Consider the following 18,497-nt stretch of genomic DNA (forward strand, 5'->3'; position numbering starts at 1 on the left):
TGAGAAGGTCTAGCAGCCTTGACCAGACATATCACCATACATAGGTTCATAAAGGCCACAAATAATTTATCGCAAAAATTGGTAATTTACTACTAAAATTTGTACAAGGATAACATTCTAAGCATGACCTTAAACAGAAACTGGAGAATGAACCTCAGCTTTTCATGAACATTTTTCTGAACTCATCATTTGATTTTGGCTTCTCATCTTCCTCTGTCCTGGTTCCTGATTTGTTAGCAGTCCATCCAAGTGCTTTAACATTTCTTGGCACCGCAAATGTGTTCTTCCCCTTGAGTTCGAAGTTATCGTCAAGCTTACGACCAGTGGATTGTGGTACACGAGATGCTCTAGATCCCTGCGAGTTTTCACCAGATTCTTTAGATACAGAACTCCCATGCCTTCCACCTTGGCTGCTAGCATCGTCTGCAATTTCAGTTTGAACACATTAGAATCTAACCAAGCAAACTTGTATAATTGTAAAACTAGAATGAAAACAAAAGCAAAGCGTGAGCTATGTTATCCAGACACGGGTTGTACTCGAGTTTTTCCAAGTTTTTTTCATATATTTAGAGAACCATACCCCCTCATGTCTGAACATGTCTCCGACACAACCACACACACACATATTAGTGTGCTAATGGTTTCACCAAGCCTAGTCCTAGAAACTCAATAGTGCAACTCTGTCTCATTTGTAGTCAACCTAGCAGTAGCTTCTCTGTCAAGGAGAAAAAAATCCCCTATCTTTCAAATATGGAGGGAGTTTTTACAATTATTCAAGGACTTGTTTCTTTTTTGTTTCTATAGAATATTAAGCACATCTCAGTCCCCTCTATTGTCAACACAAAAAGGGAAACAAGAGAAAAGGAAGGTATAAGACAATCCCTCCCCATATTAATACTAAGATTCAAAAGAAAAGAGTTGCAATCTGAATCAGCTCAACATGACTAAGACGTGTAATAACATGTTTCACTTTCAACCCTTCTTCCTCTTCCTCTCAGTGCATCTTTCCTACTAGAAATTTTATTTTCAATGTTTAACTAGCAGACAACTCTTCAGGACTCTAAATTTCAAATATAAATGTTTGTGCATACAACACAGTGCACAGTGACAAGGTTTGTAATATACATCCTAAAAAATTAGGCATCAGTATCAAAAAACTTGAGAGGTAAATGCACCAGTGCATGGTTGTAACTGTAAAAGAAATATATGGAGAAGAAAGTGGTCCAAGGACAGCCGGAAAGAATAAAATTCATAACCCTTAGCTTACCACCAGGTGCAGTACGAGAAAAAGATTCTCTCTTGCGTTGCTTTGGATTTGACCGTGCAATACTCAATTTCTTTCCAAGCAACATTTGCTTGTTCTTCGCTACAGCTGCAGCAAGGTGTTCTTCATCCTCAAAATCCACATATGCCAGTCCCTTCAAAATTCAATAAAGGCCTAAAACATCATTACTGATAGATAGCTTCAAATTCATTCCTTATTTGAATTTGACCCAAATTAGGAAATAGGAACCAGACCTGGGGGCTTTTTGTTATTTCCATTAACTCGAGCTCTAAACACTAACCACTAAATTTTTAGTTCAGCAATTTTACATACAAATGTGGATGTACCTGTTGCATATTTTTCTTCTTTCAACATTTATCTAAACATATTTCATGTCACCATAAACCGAGTGTGCCATGGACTAATCTACCAAAGGAGACATTAAAAATTGCTCATATAACTGTCCAATACAATCTATACTAAAGAAAGCTCACGATATAGAATTCCAGCCTGAATGCCAGAATGACTTCTAAAAGTACTTATGCGGCCAGTTTCCCATTTCTATTGTAGCATGTTCAGTAAAAACAAAACAAAAATGACAAAGCACCTGCATGTGTGCGCAAGTACACACAGTCAGGGTTAGAGAGAGAGAGAGAGAGAGAGAGAGACCCTTGATTTGCCAGTGAACTTGTCAAGCAGAATTCGAATTGCAGAGACCCCACCAACATCACTAAAGAATTGACGTAGATCTTCATCTTTCGCCTGCTATCCAAAAAATATAAACTTGTCATCATCTGATGGAAAACAATACGAGGAAAAGGAAAATCTATACGTTAATCTGAAAGAAGAAAAAGCAGATGAAGAGCAGCATAAAGTGTTCCACTTACCGTAATGCTCATATTTGATACAAATGCAGTGCACTGATCTGTATATACCCTGGATTTAGTAGGATTAGTGTTTTTCATCTGCTTCTCATTTACTTGTTCCTCAGCCTTGCCTTTTTTCTCTTCCCCATCCTTCACTTCTGCTAAGTTCAGCCCTTGAGTGTTCTCTTTCTCGTGCAATTTCTTATTTTGAGAATTATATTTTTGCTGCTTTGCTGGAGACTGATCATCAATTGCACTTGAACCTGATTTCCTCTTCTCACGAGCTGTGTTCTTAAGGGTCAGCTCTCTATGATCTGTTGCTCTAGTGAAACATTTAGATTCCTGCTGTAACCTAAACAATTGTAGCTCCTCAAGACGAGGAGTAACCTGAGAAATGGAATGGAAAACAAGAGTAATTCTAACTTTGATAAACGCAGGCAGGGCTATTCATCAACCAGATTACACTTTTTCTTTTCAATAAAATATTGTGAAGATATACAATCGGCACTACCAAAGGATGTTAAAATGCACTAAAATGCCTTATTTAGATGCAAGATAGGTAGTTTCATAAAGGCAGCAGAAAGAGTACTTTAATACTTGCATAGATTTGGATTAACTAATCATGAAGCTTCAAGAGCATAACTCACAAACTGACAAAACCGGGACCGGGGTATATCAAGTAAACATTACTAACTTATGACATCAAATTAAAAGGAGGAAAAAGTACTGAAAACATATAGGTCTAATAACTTCTCAATCATTAAAGCCAATGAAAAATATTTAAAAGGCATAGTGTATCTTTGTTAAACATCCCCCTGAAACACAATAATGTAAATAAAATACTGTTGTTCAAGACTAAATAGTAGAAAATTTCATTGATAATATAACCATGTTTTGCAACATTTAATTACTAATGATAGCATAACAAAATTAACCGGATCTATCATTCTTTTCACACCTGATGATAAATCACCCACCTAGTCAAAGAATAGTGATTGCAATAAAAAAATAGTATCCATGGATAATCAGGATAACAGCTTTAGAAAGTAAACAAGACTATAAATGGTAGTAGACATGATGATCAGTAAAGCAGTATTAGGGCAATTGATTGTGACAGCAGTTGATTCAGGAGTTCCACTTTTACTCAACCAAAAGCATCCTTTTAGTTTTTTAGAAGATGAAGTAACACAATATTTTCTTATCAAAAAAAAAGTAACACAATATTTGCTTCTTTGTTGAGTAAACTACCTATTCTTTTCAAAACAGCCGTGATGTAAAATAACAAAGGTTGTTAGCCAAAATACAAAATACCTGACATGTTCCAGAATCTATTTTTCCTACCGTGTCATATGTATTTATTGACTTGATTTCAACCCATATACAAGGAAGCAGAGTTTCACAATCATAAAAGGAATGGCGTTATTAACTATCTGAAGCAAAAGAACGTAAACAGCAGAACTGGGAAAAATAGTAAATTAGTACCTTTTTATCAGCATGATCGAGATCTTCTAGTGTTCCAAATTCCCTCTCAAAGCGCAACCAAGAATGGCAGATGTCCTGAATGATTTTGTTTTTTAGGAAGGAATATATCATCTAATTTACAGGATATTGATAGAGCAATTGAAGATAATTCAGGAGTACAGTGTTATGATTTAGGATGAGAATATAGAAGAAATTTAGGGATTTCAGAAATAGATAGATTTAGGTACAGAAAATGGCTTTCATTCATAAGATAATCCTTTAAAGAATCGGTACAAATTATATATATACATTACCAGCTGTCAAAACAACATCTCTAACAAAATAACCGCCCCCTGCTGACTCACCATTCCAACTTCTCTCCTAATACTGTTCTAACAGACTCCAACCCAACTTATAAGCCCAACAGTAATTAAAATTGGGTTATCATAATAAACCCACTAACACACCCCGCATATACCCTCAGCCGCATCCCTTAATCTTCACTTCGATTCCCAATTCTTCAGATAGACATCAATCCCTAGCCCCCTTTTCAATCCCTAAATTCATTCGATTCTTCCCCCAATTTCTACTGTTGCCTCCCAATATTCTCTTCGAAATTTCCCCCAAATCACCACGCTCAAACCCTAACTTCCCTGCCATCATAACAATACCCCTCCTCCAGAAGATTCTTGTCCCCAAGGATCGAATTGAGGAAATTGTTGTCGCAATACTGTATAATCCTCCCAAGTTGCCTCTGTTGGTCCCATATTCGTCCACTGAATGAGCAATTGAATGACTGCTCGATTATGTCTTGTAATCACTCGTTGATCCAAAACAAGGGCTGGGTAAATCTTCAATTGTCCATCCGACGCTACCTCTGGAGGATCGATCGAGATAAGTCCCTTTTTCCCTACTTTCTTCTCAAGTAAACTCACGTGGAAGACTGGATGAATTTTTGAATTTGCAGGGAGTTCTAATTTATAAGCAACCTGACCAATTCTGTTTTGAATTTTGTAGGGTCCAAAATATCGGCAGCAAGTTTCAAATTTCTTCTCAGGGCCAGTGATGTTTGTCTGTATGGCTGGAGCTTCAGGTAAACTTCATCGCCGATTTGAAATTCCCTGTCTATTCTATATTTGTCACTCAACTGCTTCATTCTATTGGTAGCTTTAAGTAATTGCTCTCTTAATAATGAATTTAACTATTCCTTGTGTTGCATGACATCCTGTACTGCCTCCACCCTAGAGTCTGTTGTCCATGTCCCTGTAGTTAGTATTGTACCACCACTCAGCCTGAGGTAACCATTTAGACCAAGTCTTAGGTTTCAAAAAACACATACACCCCAAATACTGTTCTAAACATTGATTCAATCTCTCTGTCTGGCCATCTGTCTCGGGATGATAGGCAATACTAAATAATGTAGTGAAACCCAATTGCTTCATTAATTCCTGCCAAAACATACTAATGAAAGACTTATCCCTATCAGAAATAGCCACTTTAGGAGGACCATGTAACTTATAAACCTGATCAAGATAAACTCTAGCAACTTCCAGTACTGTATAGGGATGAGATAGTGGCATAAAATGAGCATACTTAGTGAATTTATCAATCACCACCAAAATGCAATTATACTTGGTGCATGAAGTTGATCCTTACTTCAAACCTAATTCTTGGGTCCCTGAAGATTGCGATATTTCTTTAGAACTTGATCCTCCAATTAGATTGTGATTGTTCGGCAGCTGTATTCAGAGGCGTTTTTAAGTTTGTGGTTGTAATTGTTGGTTTTTATTTTGCTATGTTTTCTTACATCTTGAGGTATATTTTACAAGTGGGGTTATTGTTTTAGGGGCTTTTTGTTTGACGATGTAAGATTTCTAGGTGATGTGGTTTGTATTGGTGTATATTCTCGTATGAGGGATCGGTGTTACCACATGTACTTTGTCTTCTATTTAATAAAATATGAGGCACTCTTTTCTCCCTTCTAATGTTCTTCAACATAATTCTAAGTATGTGGAAGAATATTAAGGGAGTTTTTAATGAGACCTCCAACTTCTATAAAAAAAAATCACTTCCCAAGCATTGTTTGGGACTGGAATAGGCTGTAACAAGCCTGGCTTAGAAATATGCTATGTTTTAGTCCTTTGACACACATCACTGTTGTATATGCTCCTGAATTAGAACTTTCATTATTGGCCAGAAAAAATAAGACTTAATTTTTTGATAAGTAGCTTGAATACCTGAGTGACCTCCTTGTGGTGAATCATGCAAAGCCACAATTATATTCTGCCTAAGGTCCCCTTTGCTGCCCACATAAATCCTATTTTTGAAATACAAGACTCCTTTCAATAATTTCCAGTCCTGTAGTTGATCTGGATTAATAACCAGAATAGGGATTTTTTCATGAGCTATAACATCTTCTTCATAACTCTTTTTTTTTATAAGGTAAGCCTCGTTAAAAACCTCCTTCATGATTAATGGTGCACAAAGTGCTCCTTAATCAGCGAAAGGAGGAAAAGAGTGCCTTAATTCATTAAAAACCGAAAGATACATAATGTTTAAAAACCAAACATACCCTTTACAATAATCAACCCAAATCCTAAGTAAAGCCTAAAAGAAAGCTGTGTAACTAGCCAATACCAGCTTTAGCTAAGCTATCAGCCTCAACATTGGCTGATCTAGGAACCCATCTAGTAATACCATTAAGATCTCTTAACAAAACAACAATGTCTTTCACAAAGGCTCTGTAGACATTAGGACAACAATCATAATTTTTGACCCACTCCACTGCTAGTTTACTGTATGATTCAACAATTAAGCGTTCTTTAAACCTCTGATGAATCAAAGCGAAGAAAGATAAGCCCTTCTTTATTGCCATAATCTCAATCAACAGAGGTGGATCTAGACCAGCTGCCTCTTGGAAAGAACCCATCACCGAGCCATCCTCAACTCTTAGAATGCCCCCAACACCATTTTTCCTCCAATCTCCATTCACTGCTGCATCGACGTTCAATTTTATATAACCCTTTGGAGGAGGAGACAAGGAGACACAGTTTTGATGACCGAAAGCCTTGGATTAGAACAACAGTTCCCAAGAGTTGGATCAGTAATGAGAGAGTCCTTTAGAATAGCCACGTCATTGAATTTAGCTAAGAACCAAGTAGATAAACTACATCTTACCATAAAAAAAAACTCCATCTGATCTACCCTTCCCCCATCGAACACAATGTCATTCCTAGTTTTCCGAATCATCCATAGAACCACTCCCGGAATAAATGACCAAATTTTAGAATTAAGAACCATTTCTTCCCAAGCTACTATAAAACTTTGAGCATTGTCCTGCATAACCGAACACACTCCCCAAATTTTTAGAAATTTGTTCCAAAGATTCCATGCCACAGTGCAAGTGAAAAATAAATGTGCTGAAGATTCAACCTCCGCTTTATAAAACGGGCATGTAACATCAACAATAGATGAAACTCCTCTCCTTTGTAATTCTTGCTTTACTGCCAATCTATTATACACCACCTGCCACATAAAGACCTCCACTCTAGGAGGCACTAAACCTCTCCAAATATATCTCATCCAAAAGGAGTCTGTTGTCGAAACAGGACAGTAAGACTTCACACTGGACTTGACAGAATAGATACCTTCCCTATTCCCTTTCCAAACCAACCCATCTGACAAATCATGGGAAAGAGTGATATTGTGAATTATCGCCATAAGATCAGAAAACTGATCCAGATCCCAGTCACTTAGATTTATTCTCAATTGAACATGCCAAGACCAAACTGATGACCGAAACTCTCCAAACTCATTAAGCTTCCCATTCTTGTTTAAAGACAGAACAAATAGTCTCGGGAAAACTACTTTAAGAGGGAAATCAAGCGCCCAACTATCAAACCAAAAACTGATGCTCTCTCTATTCCCCACTCGTACTTTGAACAGACTTCGAAACTTAGGTCCAAACTGATCCTCTTTGAAATGATTTTGAACTACCAATTTCTAAATCCAAGAAGCATGTGCAGGAAGTTTATCCTTGAATAACAGAGATCTAGTATCCAGATTATACATACAGCAGATAACCTTCTTCCACACTGACTCTCTATCATTAGCAAACCTCCACGACCATTTACCTAGGATTGCTCTATTCATATAATTAAGATCCAAAACACCAAGACCCCCAACATTTTTGGCAGAGCACACTGTCGACCAATTAATCCAGTGAATTTTTTTTACCTCTACCCCTCCTCCCCATAGAAATCTGGCCATGATGGAATTAAGTTTAACAATCACCGAAGAGGGAATTTTAAACAAGGACATGAAATAGATGGGTAAAGAGCACAAAACAACCTTCAATAAGACCACTCTCCTTGCCATTGACAGAGTCTTCGCCTTCCATCCGGCTAACTTTTTGTAAAACTTCTGCACAACCGGATCCCACATCAATATAGAATTTCTCTTAACACCAAGCGGCAGTCCCAAATATTTCTAACGGAAATGGCCGACTAAACATCCAATTGCATTAGCCCACTGCAATACCTCTTCCTCACTGATATTAATACCAAATAGTTTACTTTTAGTAAGATTCAAGCGCCCAACTATCAAACCAAAAACTGATGCTCTCTCTATTCCCCACTCGTACTTTGAACAGACTTCGAAACTTAGCTCCAAACTGATCCTCTTTGAAATGATTTTGAACTACCGATTTCCAAATCCAAGAAGCATGTGCAAGAAGTTTATCCTTGAATAACAGAGATCTAGTATCCAGATTATACTTACAGCAGATAACCTTCTTCCACACTGACTCTCTATCATTAGCAAACCTCCACGACCATTTACCTAGGAGAGCTCTATTCATATAATTAAGATCCAAAACACCAAGACCCCCAACATTTTTGGCAGAGCACACTGTCGACCAATTAATCCAGTGAATTTTTTTTACCTCTACCCCTCCTCCCCATAGAAATCTGGCCATGATGGAATTAAGTTTAACAATCACCGAAGAGGGAATTTTAAACAAGGACATGAAATAGATGGGTAAAGAGCACAAAACAACCTTCAATAAGACCACTCTCCCTGCCATTGACAGAGTCTTCGCCTTCCATCCGACTAACTTTTTGTAAAACTTCTGCACAACCGGATCCCACATCAATATAGAATTTCTCTTAACACCAAGCGGCATTCCCAAATATTTCTAAGGGAAATGACCGACTAAACATCCAATTGCATTAGCCCACTGCAATACCTCTTCCTCACTGATATTAATACCAAATAGTTTACTTTTAGTAAGATTCAGTTTGAGGCCTGACATTACTTCGAAAACCCGTAGAACCCTCTTAACATTAGGAATCTGTGTCTTCGATGCAGAGCAGAAAATTATTAGATCATCTGCGAATTGCAGATGAGATAAATTATAAGAAGCCTCATCTTTGCCAACAACCAGACCAGAAAACAGACCAGCAGTTACTGCCTTTAACAGCAGTAAGTTAAGTAACTCTCCAACGAAATTAAACAGCAACGGAGACAAAGGACACCCCTGTCTAAGTCCTCTCGCCATAGCAAATTCATCTGTAGGAACTCCATTAACTAATACTGACACCGAGGCTGTTGTGACACATTTCCGAATCCAGCATCACCACTTCGATCCGAACCCCATTTTAGTCATGACTTTAAAGAGAATATCCCAAACAATCGTATCGTAAGCCTTCTTAAAGTCTACCTTAAACACAATCCTTTCTTCCTCCACAAGTCAATTCCTTCATTAGCAATAAAAGAACAATCCAAAATTTGTCTACCCGAATTGAAAGCATATTGTGAATCACTAATAATATCATCAATGCAACCTCTTAACCTTCTCGAAAGACACTTGGACAAAATTTTATACATCCCTTCAACTAGACTAATAGGTCTGAAATCGTCAAGCCCCCCAATATCAGAACCCTTTGGAATGAGAGTAATGAAAGACTGATTAATGCCATGCTCCCAATCTTTTTCCAAGTAAAAATTATGGAAAAATTTCATAATATCACCTTTCAAAGAGGGCCAAAATTTCTTAAAAAAACCCATATTCAACCCATCTGGGCCAGGAGCTTTGTTGCTATCACACGAGTTTATGGTTTCCCAAATCTCATCTTCCGTAAACTCCTTTTCTAGCATAAGACTGCTCCATAGAAATTCTTGAAAAATTCAACTTAAAATCCTCCACTTCCAAAATTGAACTACAATTGTAAGCTTTGTAAAAATGCTCTCTAACAGCTGACTTGATAAGAACAGGATCTTTGATAATTTCACCTTCAACATTAATAGCATTCAACGGATTCATCCTCCTAATGGTGGCACGTGTGAAAAAATTTAGAATTTCGGTCTCCATATTTAACCCACTTCTCTCTTGAATTTTGGAACCAGATTTGTTCCTCAATTCTGTATAGTCTCCAAAGCTCATTTCTCAAAAACCTCAACTCTGCTGGGCTGCCATAGTCGATGGAAATTTGGTTTTGCTGAAACTTATTTTCCAACTAGTGAATTGTCTTCTAGAGTAGAGATATCATCACGTGGAAACTGTTTCCTATCCCCATACCAGCTCTTAATAACGACCTTTGTATTCTTAAGAATACTCAAAATACCAGCTTTTTTTCTTGTCCTTCCTGAACTTCTTTATGGACTCCGTAATATTCTCCTCAAACCCTTCCTCAGACATAAGATAGCTAAACAGCCTAAAAGGTCTTTTGCCCCAATTGTATACCCCCCTCTCCAGAATTATTGCATTATGAACAGTGAGATAGATTTAGGTAATAACGATTGAGTGATACTAGAAAATGCTGCAGAGAAACTAACACTAACCAGAAACCTGTCAAGTCTGACAACAGTGGGATAATCCCGGTTGCTACTCCATGTAAAATTCCCCCAATTAAAGGCATGTGAGCTTCTTTTTCCTTCCTCCTTATTTCTAATGCCCAACAAATTCTCCCTTTTTACTACTCCCCAAACTTGGAAAAATTGACACTCCATTAATACCTTTCCCTTCCAAGCTTTTTATTAGAAACTATAATTCTCTACCTGCTACACCAAACCCAGCAGACGCTCCCTAATCAATCCAAATATCAACTTTCTGACGAGCTTCCTCAAGTCGAACTGGCCCTGACATGTCAGAAAATTGTGTGATGTCATCTTCCTCCTCTGTCATGTGATTGACTATGCATTTTTCATCGAAAATTTTTCCGGCGAATTACCAAGAAAAAAATCTGAAGCCTGTGAAGTAGATCCCAGCTTAGCAGTCACCTTGAATGATCTTCCATATGATCCTAAAGTTAACACTTCCGGGACATCAAACGGACTTGCCACCCTAAGCAAAATTTTTACCGTCGTGAGATCTTCCCTAGTTTTATTCGAATGGTGTATACCCTCCATTGAACCCCATCTTCCTGCTAACTTCTCCAGAAAATTCTCTTGCCAACATAGTGGAGGAACACCATACAACTCAACCAGACAATAAGCCATTGGCACTCCACCTTCATTCAACATAGGTGCCAACCGGTCGAACCAAAACCATAACTCCTCACTTTTACTCAACCATGCCTCTATCAATTCCTCATATTTAAATTTGACAACACATACATTCCATATATACCCCCAGCTTGCAATTTGAACTTCAAAACCTTCATTTGTCAATGCTCTTTGAACCAATTCCAGGTCGAAATTAAGTTTAACAATACCTGTGAGAGATCTTTTCACCCAGTTTGAACTTTCAGGAATATGTATTTCCCAAATATTCTTCTTCCCCCTCCCCTGTCAAAACTATCATCTCTAATTCCCATTTGCTCCGAATGACACTTCTGCATGCTACTCGACAGCAAGACATCTTTGTATGACACTGCACAGCATTATTTTCTGCTGTAGCTTTACAACAGTCCTTGCTTAATCTCCCCTCCTCTTGATCCAGCCCACTCTTCACCTATATTTCCAGGCCCCTATGAAGCCCAATTTCACAGTCAACTTTTTCATGCTCAATGGGAGCACCTCCCAGACTTTTCTCATTTTCTCTCCCTTCATTAACTTCTTCTGACTTTTCCTACTGGATGTAGACATCACCTGCCTCTGTCACATCTTTGCACAGGTCAAACGTATTTTCCATACCTATGTTTAAATTCAAACCCCCCTCGGTATTTGTGTTTTTGCCTTGTTGGGAACTTCTAACCCATTCCTCAACCCTATTTTGAGGTTCTGACAACTCCTTTAATCCCACGTGCTCTTCCTGACGATTATGCACTTCTTCATTGCTCCAATCCGAAGAACTTTCCTCCCATGGTTCCTCTGCAACTTTTTCTTCCTCCATGTCTGTTAACTCAGGAAAAAAATCCTCCATCAACTTTAATTTTGATCATGAACTTTCTCCCATACGTATTGATGATGATATGTTCTGGAATGTTAAATGGACTCTCAACCCTTAGTAGCAACTGCCCCATATGGATGCTAAACTAGAGAAGAACGGGACCGACCAACAATTTAATGGGACATCAATCATTGAAATCGCACAATAAGCTAATGGGATGCCCCCCTCCTCCACAACCGGCTCCAATATTTCAAACCAGAGCGACATAGCTTCCCATTTTTCTTCCATTGCAATTCTTCTCTCTTCAACCGACTGAAACACTACAAGACACGCATTCTTCGCAAATCCCCCCCTTATCACCTTAACTTTGAAGCCCTCATTCCGTAAGGCTTTCTGCACAAAGTCTACTTCGAAAATATCTTTGCAAATGTCAGTGAGTGAAGATTTCAACCATAATCTCTCTTCCACCGGGATAAAGACTTCCAAAGATTTCTTCTCCTCTTTTTCCCTTGACTGCTTACTTGATGACCCTCTGGAACTTTTTTCATCCCAACAACCGTGTCTTTATAAGTTCTTCCATCAAGGAACCTATTCATCCGTTCCACTTTCTCTGTCACTTGTGCTAGAGAAGTCATTCTTCTGCCCTTCAACTCTCCTGTTTCTACCCTTTTGGAGCCCTCCTCTCTAATCCCTTCACGATTCTTCATCTCAGATAGCTTATCATATTTAGCTACTGACACATAAATTATCCTCCCATCAACCCTGACATTATTCATCTTCTCCACCGCATTGCACAGATCCTCCTTGCTTGCAAAATGAACGAACGCAAACGTACAATCCTTGTATTTCGGTCTGTTGTTAATAAAAGGAATAAACACCCTAATGACTTTGCCATGATAACTAAAATGTTCCCCTAATGCTCTTCTGCTCACTCTCCTACTAAGATTATCAACGAACGCAGACCAAGTACCCCCTCCATGGACCTCTCTATCTATGCCATCAGAATATTTGCACTCTCGCTCTCTCCATTACACCAAATCCATGTTAAGGAATGCCATTAATTTGGGTTAGTTAATTAAAGCTTAGAAGGATATCAATTTCTTTCCTCAATTTTCCTAATTATGCTTTTAATTTAGCCGATTTATTTCCCTTCTAAATTAGGGTTTCTATTTATGTAATAAGATTAGTCAATCACAAACACACGATTGTAACAAGAAGTCTAGCATAATACTTTAATTCACCTACTGCACAAAACTTCCATTAACTATTCCCTTTAATTCTGACACTTTGGACATTTGATCTCAATGAACCTTAATTTTCTAGCTCCATGCCAAAGCCATAGTAGGAACAATTCCCCAGAGATGTCCTAAGTTACCATTTTATTGCGAGATCCTGAACACCTTTTCCCAAAAGAAAACAAGTTAAACTAATCAATAAGTATGAAAAGTGATAAAAAAATCCCATTTTAATGCTACTCCACACTTAAATATTCTCACACTTCAGCACTGCAGTCAACAGTAGCAATAGAGAAAAGATGGAAAAAAGCAAGAAAACATATATATTTGCTGCAAAAATGGAAAACACATCACGTTTCCCTAACAAACCCATAAAACTGAAGAAAGCAAACATCTGAAGATAAAGTCCTACAAATACAAATTATATTTACATAATCATGGAAAACATACCTCTGAACCTGTTCCACTAAATCTTTTGCTGTAGCATCTCTTATATATGGCCCTCACTTCATTTATATGATCTAATTCATTTTCCATTGCTATATAACTTTTCCATGCTTCCAACATTGAACCACTGCACAGATAGATACGTTCATAAAACCCATGACACACCAGGATGTTAAAACAACTATAGAATTATGCATGCAAGCACAGTCAAACCAGCTTTTAATCAAGCTCTCCCAAACACCACGAGCTGCATTTAAATCCTTTCCTAATTTCAGCTCTAAATGGGCCCAATAAGCATGCAATCGCAATAAACCATCAGTGTTCTTCATGTGTGGTGATAAATAATCTGCCGCTTGCTGAAAAGAAGGGCCACATAGAGTAAAACACAAGCATATAAAAGGAATGTATTACTAGCCCATACATCATGAAGAATAAGAACTCCAAACTGCTTTTACATACAATTACATTGACTCTTAACAAGTCAGTGTACTTAACTACTTATGTTAAGTTAGGTTACATAGGCATTAACACTAGTATTCAACATAAACAATATGTATTCCTTCTCTTGGTTCAAACCAAATCATGTGAAAAATTGCCAAGTGAAATTAGTTTATTACTAACTCGTACTAAAACTTGAGGAATAAATAACACTCCTACCAAACGTAGCATTAATGTGTTGGATAACCGTCAATCACACTGCCTTAACCATAAAATTCATTTTAAACATGGAAATGGAAAAAATGCACATTCAGACCTGAAAAGAATCCCTAATCATTGAATAGTTCAACACATCATCTCCACTAGCTGATAAAATCCTACGCCTCAAGCCATCTACTCGGGTGAGAAACAAATCAAGGTACTACAACAAAAGAGATTAAAAGTATTCAACACATGAACAATATAAAATGAATTCAAAAAATTGATAAATAAATAAATCCATACCTCCTCAAGGGTTGAAAATGTGCATTTGAGGGACTTCTCAAATGCCTGAAATAAATTTTAAAAAAATCAATTAAAAAGCCATCAATAGAACCATAATACAATTAAAGCATTTTACACATTTCCCATTACATACAAGTGAAGGAAATTTCCTTGTAAAAAATCCTGAAATTATAATAGACAACTAATAGTTCTACAGCCAAACTGCCGAAATCAAACAGCTCTAATGCCACCATGAAAGAGCAATGGCATTCAGTATATTAGGATGCAGAAATAAGATTATATAACACAATGATAGGAACACAGTGACAAAAGCATTCTCACAGGGTAGCACACAGGATTTTGTAATTGAACTGTTGTTTTGATATGCCTGCATAAATGCTCTCGACATTTCCATATTCTTCTTTCGAGCTCTTAGTAAGATCTTTGTGCAGTTCGTGACCAGCACAAAAAAAACGCACTCATTTTTCCTTGTTCAACTGATTTTTAAGAATTTCCTAAAGCTCCAAGCCAAGAAGATTCAGGTATTATATGCAGGAGTTATAAGTTCTCCAATGATGACTAAAGATCAAACTTCGAACAACTATTTGATGCTTTATTATGTAGTCCAGACAGAGAAGAAGAAATAATCTCTGAAAAACACAACATACATCAGATATCTCTTTCTCAGTAGCAAGGCCACGCTCCAAACACAGCAAATATCGAACCCAAAGTTCTCCAACCCAGGGACAGCTTCTCGTAGCCCTGTAGTAAACATCCTTCACAACATTTCCTGCCTAAAAGGACAGAAGGAAAAGAAAGATAAGTGTCCAGTATGGAAAACTCAATTATAACTTGTAACAAGTAAAAGCAATAATTTTAATGTTTAATTTAATAATAGCAAGTAAAACCAAGAACCTTCAAGGTTTTATCAAGATAGCGAGTATATTGAAGCCAAATATCACTTGATACAGGAAAGTCAGTTATGGCACGCTCGTACAGAATCTGAACTCGGGCTGGATCCCCAAAGGATTTTTCAAAATCTAAGTAGCTCTGCAACAAATGAATTATTAGTCAATTCAAATGGGCAGAGTGACACTAATGCCTACGCTACAATAGGGTAAATAGGAAAAACAAATATTTTAGTCTCATAAGAAAGGAGAGACAATGTCTTGAAGCATCCATGAAGAAACCAAATTTGACATCATAGTACCGAATAAATGAATCTCCACACAAAAAATATTCTAGAGTTTGATATATATACCATATAATGTTGAAATCTTTCAGACTCAGATACATCCTGTCTAGTAATCTGTTCTTCAAGATGTGCACGGACATTGTACATCTCCTCTGCCTTCTGGTAAGCTGAAGCAACATTGGAAGAAATCCCTAAATCATTGTCGGATTCAGCATCAAGGGAATTTCCCTGCTGCACCTCCCATGCCTTGTAGGCTAGAAGGGTAGACTTCAAGTTAGCAAGGGGAATAGACAAGTAACGAAGGAATATGCTCCGTATGCGCTGGACCTGTTTCTCTTTAGCCTGAAAAAATATATATGGATAATCAGTAGTCCAAGCGTCCAACGGGTAAACATGTTCTTTATGAGAAGGTATTTAAGTATAAAGAAAATGGTATCATGCTCAGACCTGGATGTCTGATTGATCAATAGTTAGTAATATCGCTTTCTCAAATTGGGTATATGCATCCCATATTAAAGAGCCTTGAGAAACATGCAGAGCAGCAGCTGTAACAGCTCGCTCAAACAGATTTCTTGCCTTTGAAATCCCATCGGCTGAACAATCACGCACTTTTGGATCATGTTCTTGCACATAATTGAGATACTGACACCAGAGGGGGATAGACAGATACTCGGAGATGCCTCTTTCATAAAGCTTCTGAACTGACTCGCAATTGGAATCATTCGAAAGAGAAGCTTCGTCTTTGGCCCAATCCATCCACATTTCAGGACTCAGTGGAAACAACGTACTCATGTTTTCCCTTGCTTCCCGTAGCTTCTCTATTTCACCACTTCTCCTCAAAAGCTTTATGTACTGTAAAACCGAATCAAATAAATAAGATTACAAGAAACACGAGCATTGTTAGTAATAGGAAAAGATGTTTACGTTTACTTTTACAAGGGAGAACAAGGGATACTAGTACTTACCTGGACATGTGCATCGTAGTTGGAAGGATTGGTAGAGAGTTCGTATTCTAGGGTTAAGAGCTGCTCTTTCTGATCTGCGTCATCTTCCGAATCGCTTGAGTCCGAATCGCTGCTGGATTTCTGACTGGTTTTAGGGTTTTCAACAGTATCGCTCTCATCCATTCCAGTGTCTTCACCCAAGGAAACTGGTGATTTCTCAAACTCATCCATTTTCTTTTCTTTTCTCTTCTCTTCTTTCTGTGTTTTCTCTTCTTCTCCTTTAATTTAAGACGGTGCTCGACGGGGGCTTTGGCGCGTCAGTTTTATCAGGACCACCGATAGAGCTATTATAATTTTACGGATAAATTACATAAATGACCTCCTAACCATGGGATTTGTCTCCAAATGATCACTATTTTCAAATTTGAGTTAATATAACCATTATACTATTTAAATGATTTCAATATAGTCATCTATAGTTAACAAAATATTTATGTTGCAGTTAATAAAATTAGTGTAATTAAGCCATGAGTCCTTGTAAATTATGTATTCATGACACTAGAAATCTTCTTTGTTTTCTTCCATTTTGGTCACTACTCGTATATGATTCGTTTCCTTAGATTTTCATTTAATGCAATTTGATTTTGATTCTGTTTTAAATTTGTCTAATGCCTTAATTTGAGCATTAACTTTATAATTCATCAATTTGATCACCGAGATTAACTTTAATTCTTAATTTTTAATTAGATCCTAATTTCAAATTTAATAAATTTATTTGACTAATCAAATTGTGACACACATCATAATCTGTTTAGAGGGTTTTAAATTTTAATTTAATTAATTTACTAAATTTTTAATCCAATCAAATTGTGACACTTCCATTAAATTTATTGTTTTCATATTTATTTTTTAATGATTATATATATGAAATCATTAAAAAATAATTTAATATTCAAATTATAATCATAAGAAAAAAATATTTAAATCTTTATGATTTTAAATTGTGCTTGTGAGTTCGAGTATGTTAAATAAATTTTTAATTTAATTTTAAATATAATTGTATATATATAATCATTAATAAATAAATATAAAATAAATATTTTTATTTCTATCATTAACTATAATATATAATATATAAAAATATATTTTAATTGATTCCTAAATATTAAATTTAGCCTATTGGTTTTTTGTATTTTTTTTTTTTGAAGAAGTATCTTCATTTCATTTCATGTGCCAATAGCATCAAGAAGAAAAAAGTTCTTAATACAATATGGTTCATCAAAGTAGAACCAAAAAGAAGAAGAAAACTAAAGAGCCCATTTAGCAAGGGCATGAGCCACGTCTAACATAGAACACCTTAAAATTCAAATGTTAATTTAAATGCTCACAAGCCTCCTTCAGCTTCAATCCGATAACTGAAATATCTTCTTGGCTATTCATTAAACGATTCACTATTGAGATTACATCGTCTTCAATAATATTCTCGTTCCAGCCATTCTCAATAGCAAAATTAATGCCATGAGTAAAAGCTTCAGCTTCTGTCGACTCCGGAGTGTGGCAACCTTCAAGTTTTCTAGCGAAACCCCCAACAACCATTCTGAATTGATTCTTTGCTACAACCCCAATCGCAGCCTCTCCGGATTCGAGGAGCCACACACCATCCATATTAATTTTTAGGCCTCCTTCAATTAGTTTACTCCAAGAATCAGTATTCTTGCTAATTTGTGCATTGTTTTCATCTGAAGGGGTTGTATTTGCCCATTTAAAGGAGGCTCCGAGAATCCAAGCGGCTTGAATAACTTTCCGCGCTTCTTTCATCTCTTGATCGTAAAGCC

The 18,497-nt window shown here is 36.9% G+C and overlaps 1 protein-coding gene across 3 annotated transcripts; it reads right to left on the reverse strand.

Moving 5' to 3' along the window:
• Positions 1–50: 50 nt before the first annotated feature.
• On the reverse strand, positions 51–16,964 carry LOC120131751 (squamous cell carcinoma antigen recognized by T-cells 3-like). Of its 3 annotated transcripts, none has more exons than XM_039148678.1 (14): positions 16,684–16,964; positions 16,166–16,570; positions 15,785–16,060; positions 15,439–15,573; positions 15,192–15,317; positions 14,545–14,589; positions 14,357–14,461; positions 13,816–13,958; positions 13,606–13,729; positions 3,613–3,687; positions 2,152–2,517; positions 1,934–2,026; positions 1,268–1,418; positions 51–423 (listed from the first exon to the last, which is right to left on the reverse strand). In XM_039148678.1, exons 1-14 carry the CDS (start codon positions 16,891–16,893, stop codon positions 155–157), a joined length of 2,523 nt encoding a protein of 840 aa, XP_039004609.1. In that variant the 5' UTR covers positions 16,894–16,964; the 3' UTR covers positions 51–154. The 3 variants fall into 3 exon arrangements, with proteins under 3 accessions (XP_039004609.1, XP_039004608.1, XP_039004610.1); XM_039148677.1 differs by having other exon boundaries at positions 1,934–2,029; XM_039148679.1 differs by lacking the exon at positions 51–423 and having other exon boundaries at positions 1,285–1,418; positions 1,872–2,029.
• Between the last annotated feature and the right edge of the window lie 1,533 nt (positions 16,965–18,497).

This window comes from Hibiscus syriacus, unplaced genomic scaffold (genome assembly GCF_006381635.1).
Source record: "Hibiscus syriacus cultivar Baekdansim isolate YM2019G1 unplaced genomic scaffold, ASM638163v2 tig00110556_pilon, whole genome shotgun sequence".
Classification (NCBI taxonomy): Eukaryota; Viridiplantae; Streptophyta; class Magnoliopsida; order Malvales; family Malvaceae; genus Hibiscus; species Hibiscus syriacus.

Excerpts from the sequence above, each read along its gene's own strand:
- LOC120131751 (XM_039148677.1), bottom strand. The coding sequence starts at position 16,893 with ATGGATGAGTTTGAGAAATCACCAGTTTCCTTGGGTGAAGACACTGGA. Across the intron at positions 13,959-14,356 it reads TGATTAGGGATTCTTTTCAG|CAAGCGGCAGATTATTTATC; the intron begins GTCTGAATGTGC and ends CCTTCTTTTCAG. Across the intron at positions 424-1,267 it reads TTCTCGTACTGCACCTGGTG|ACGATGCTAGCAGCCAAGGT; the intron begins GTAAGCTAAGGG and ends CTGAAATTGCAG.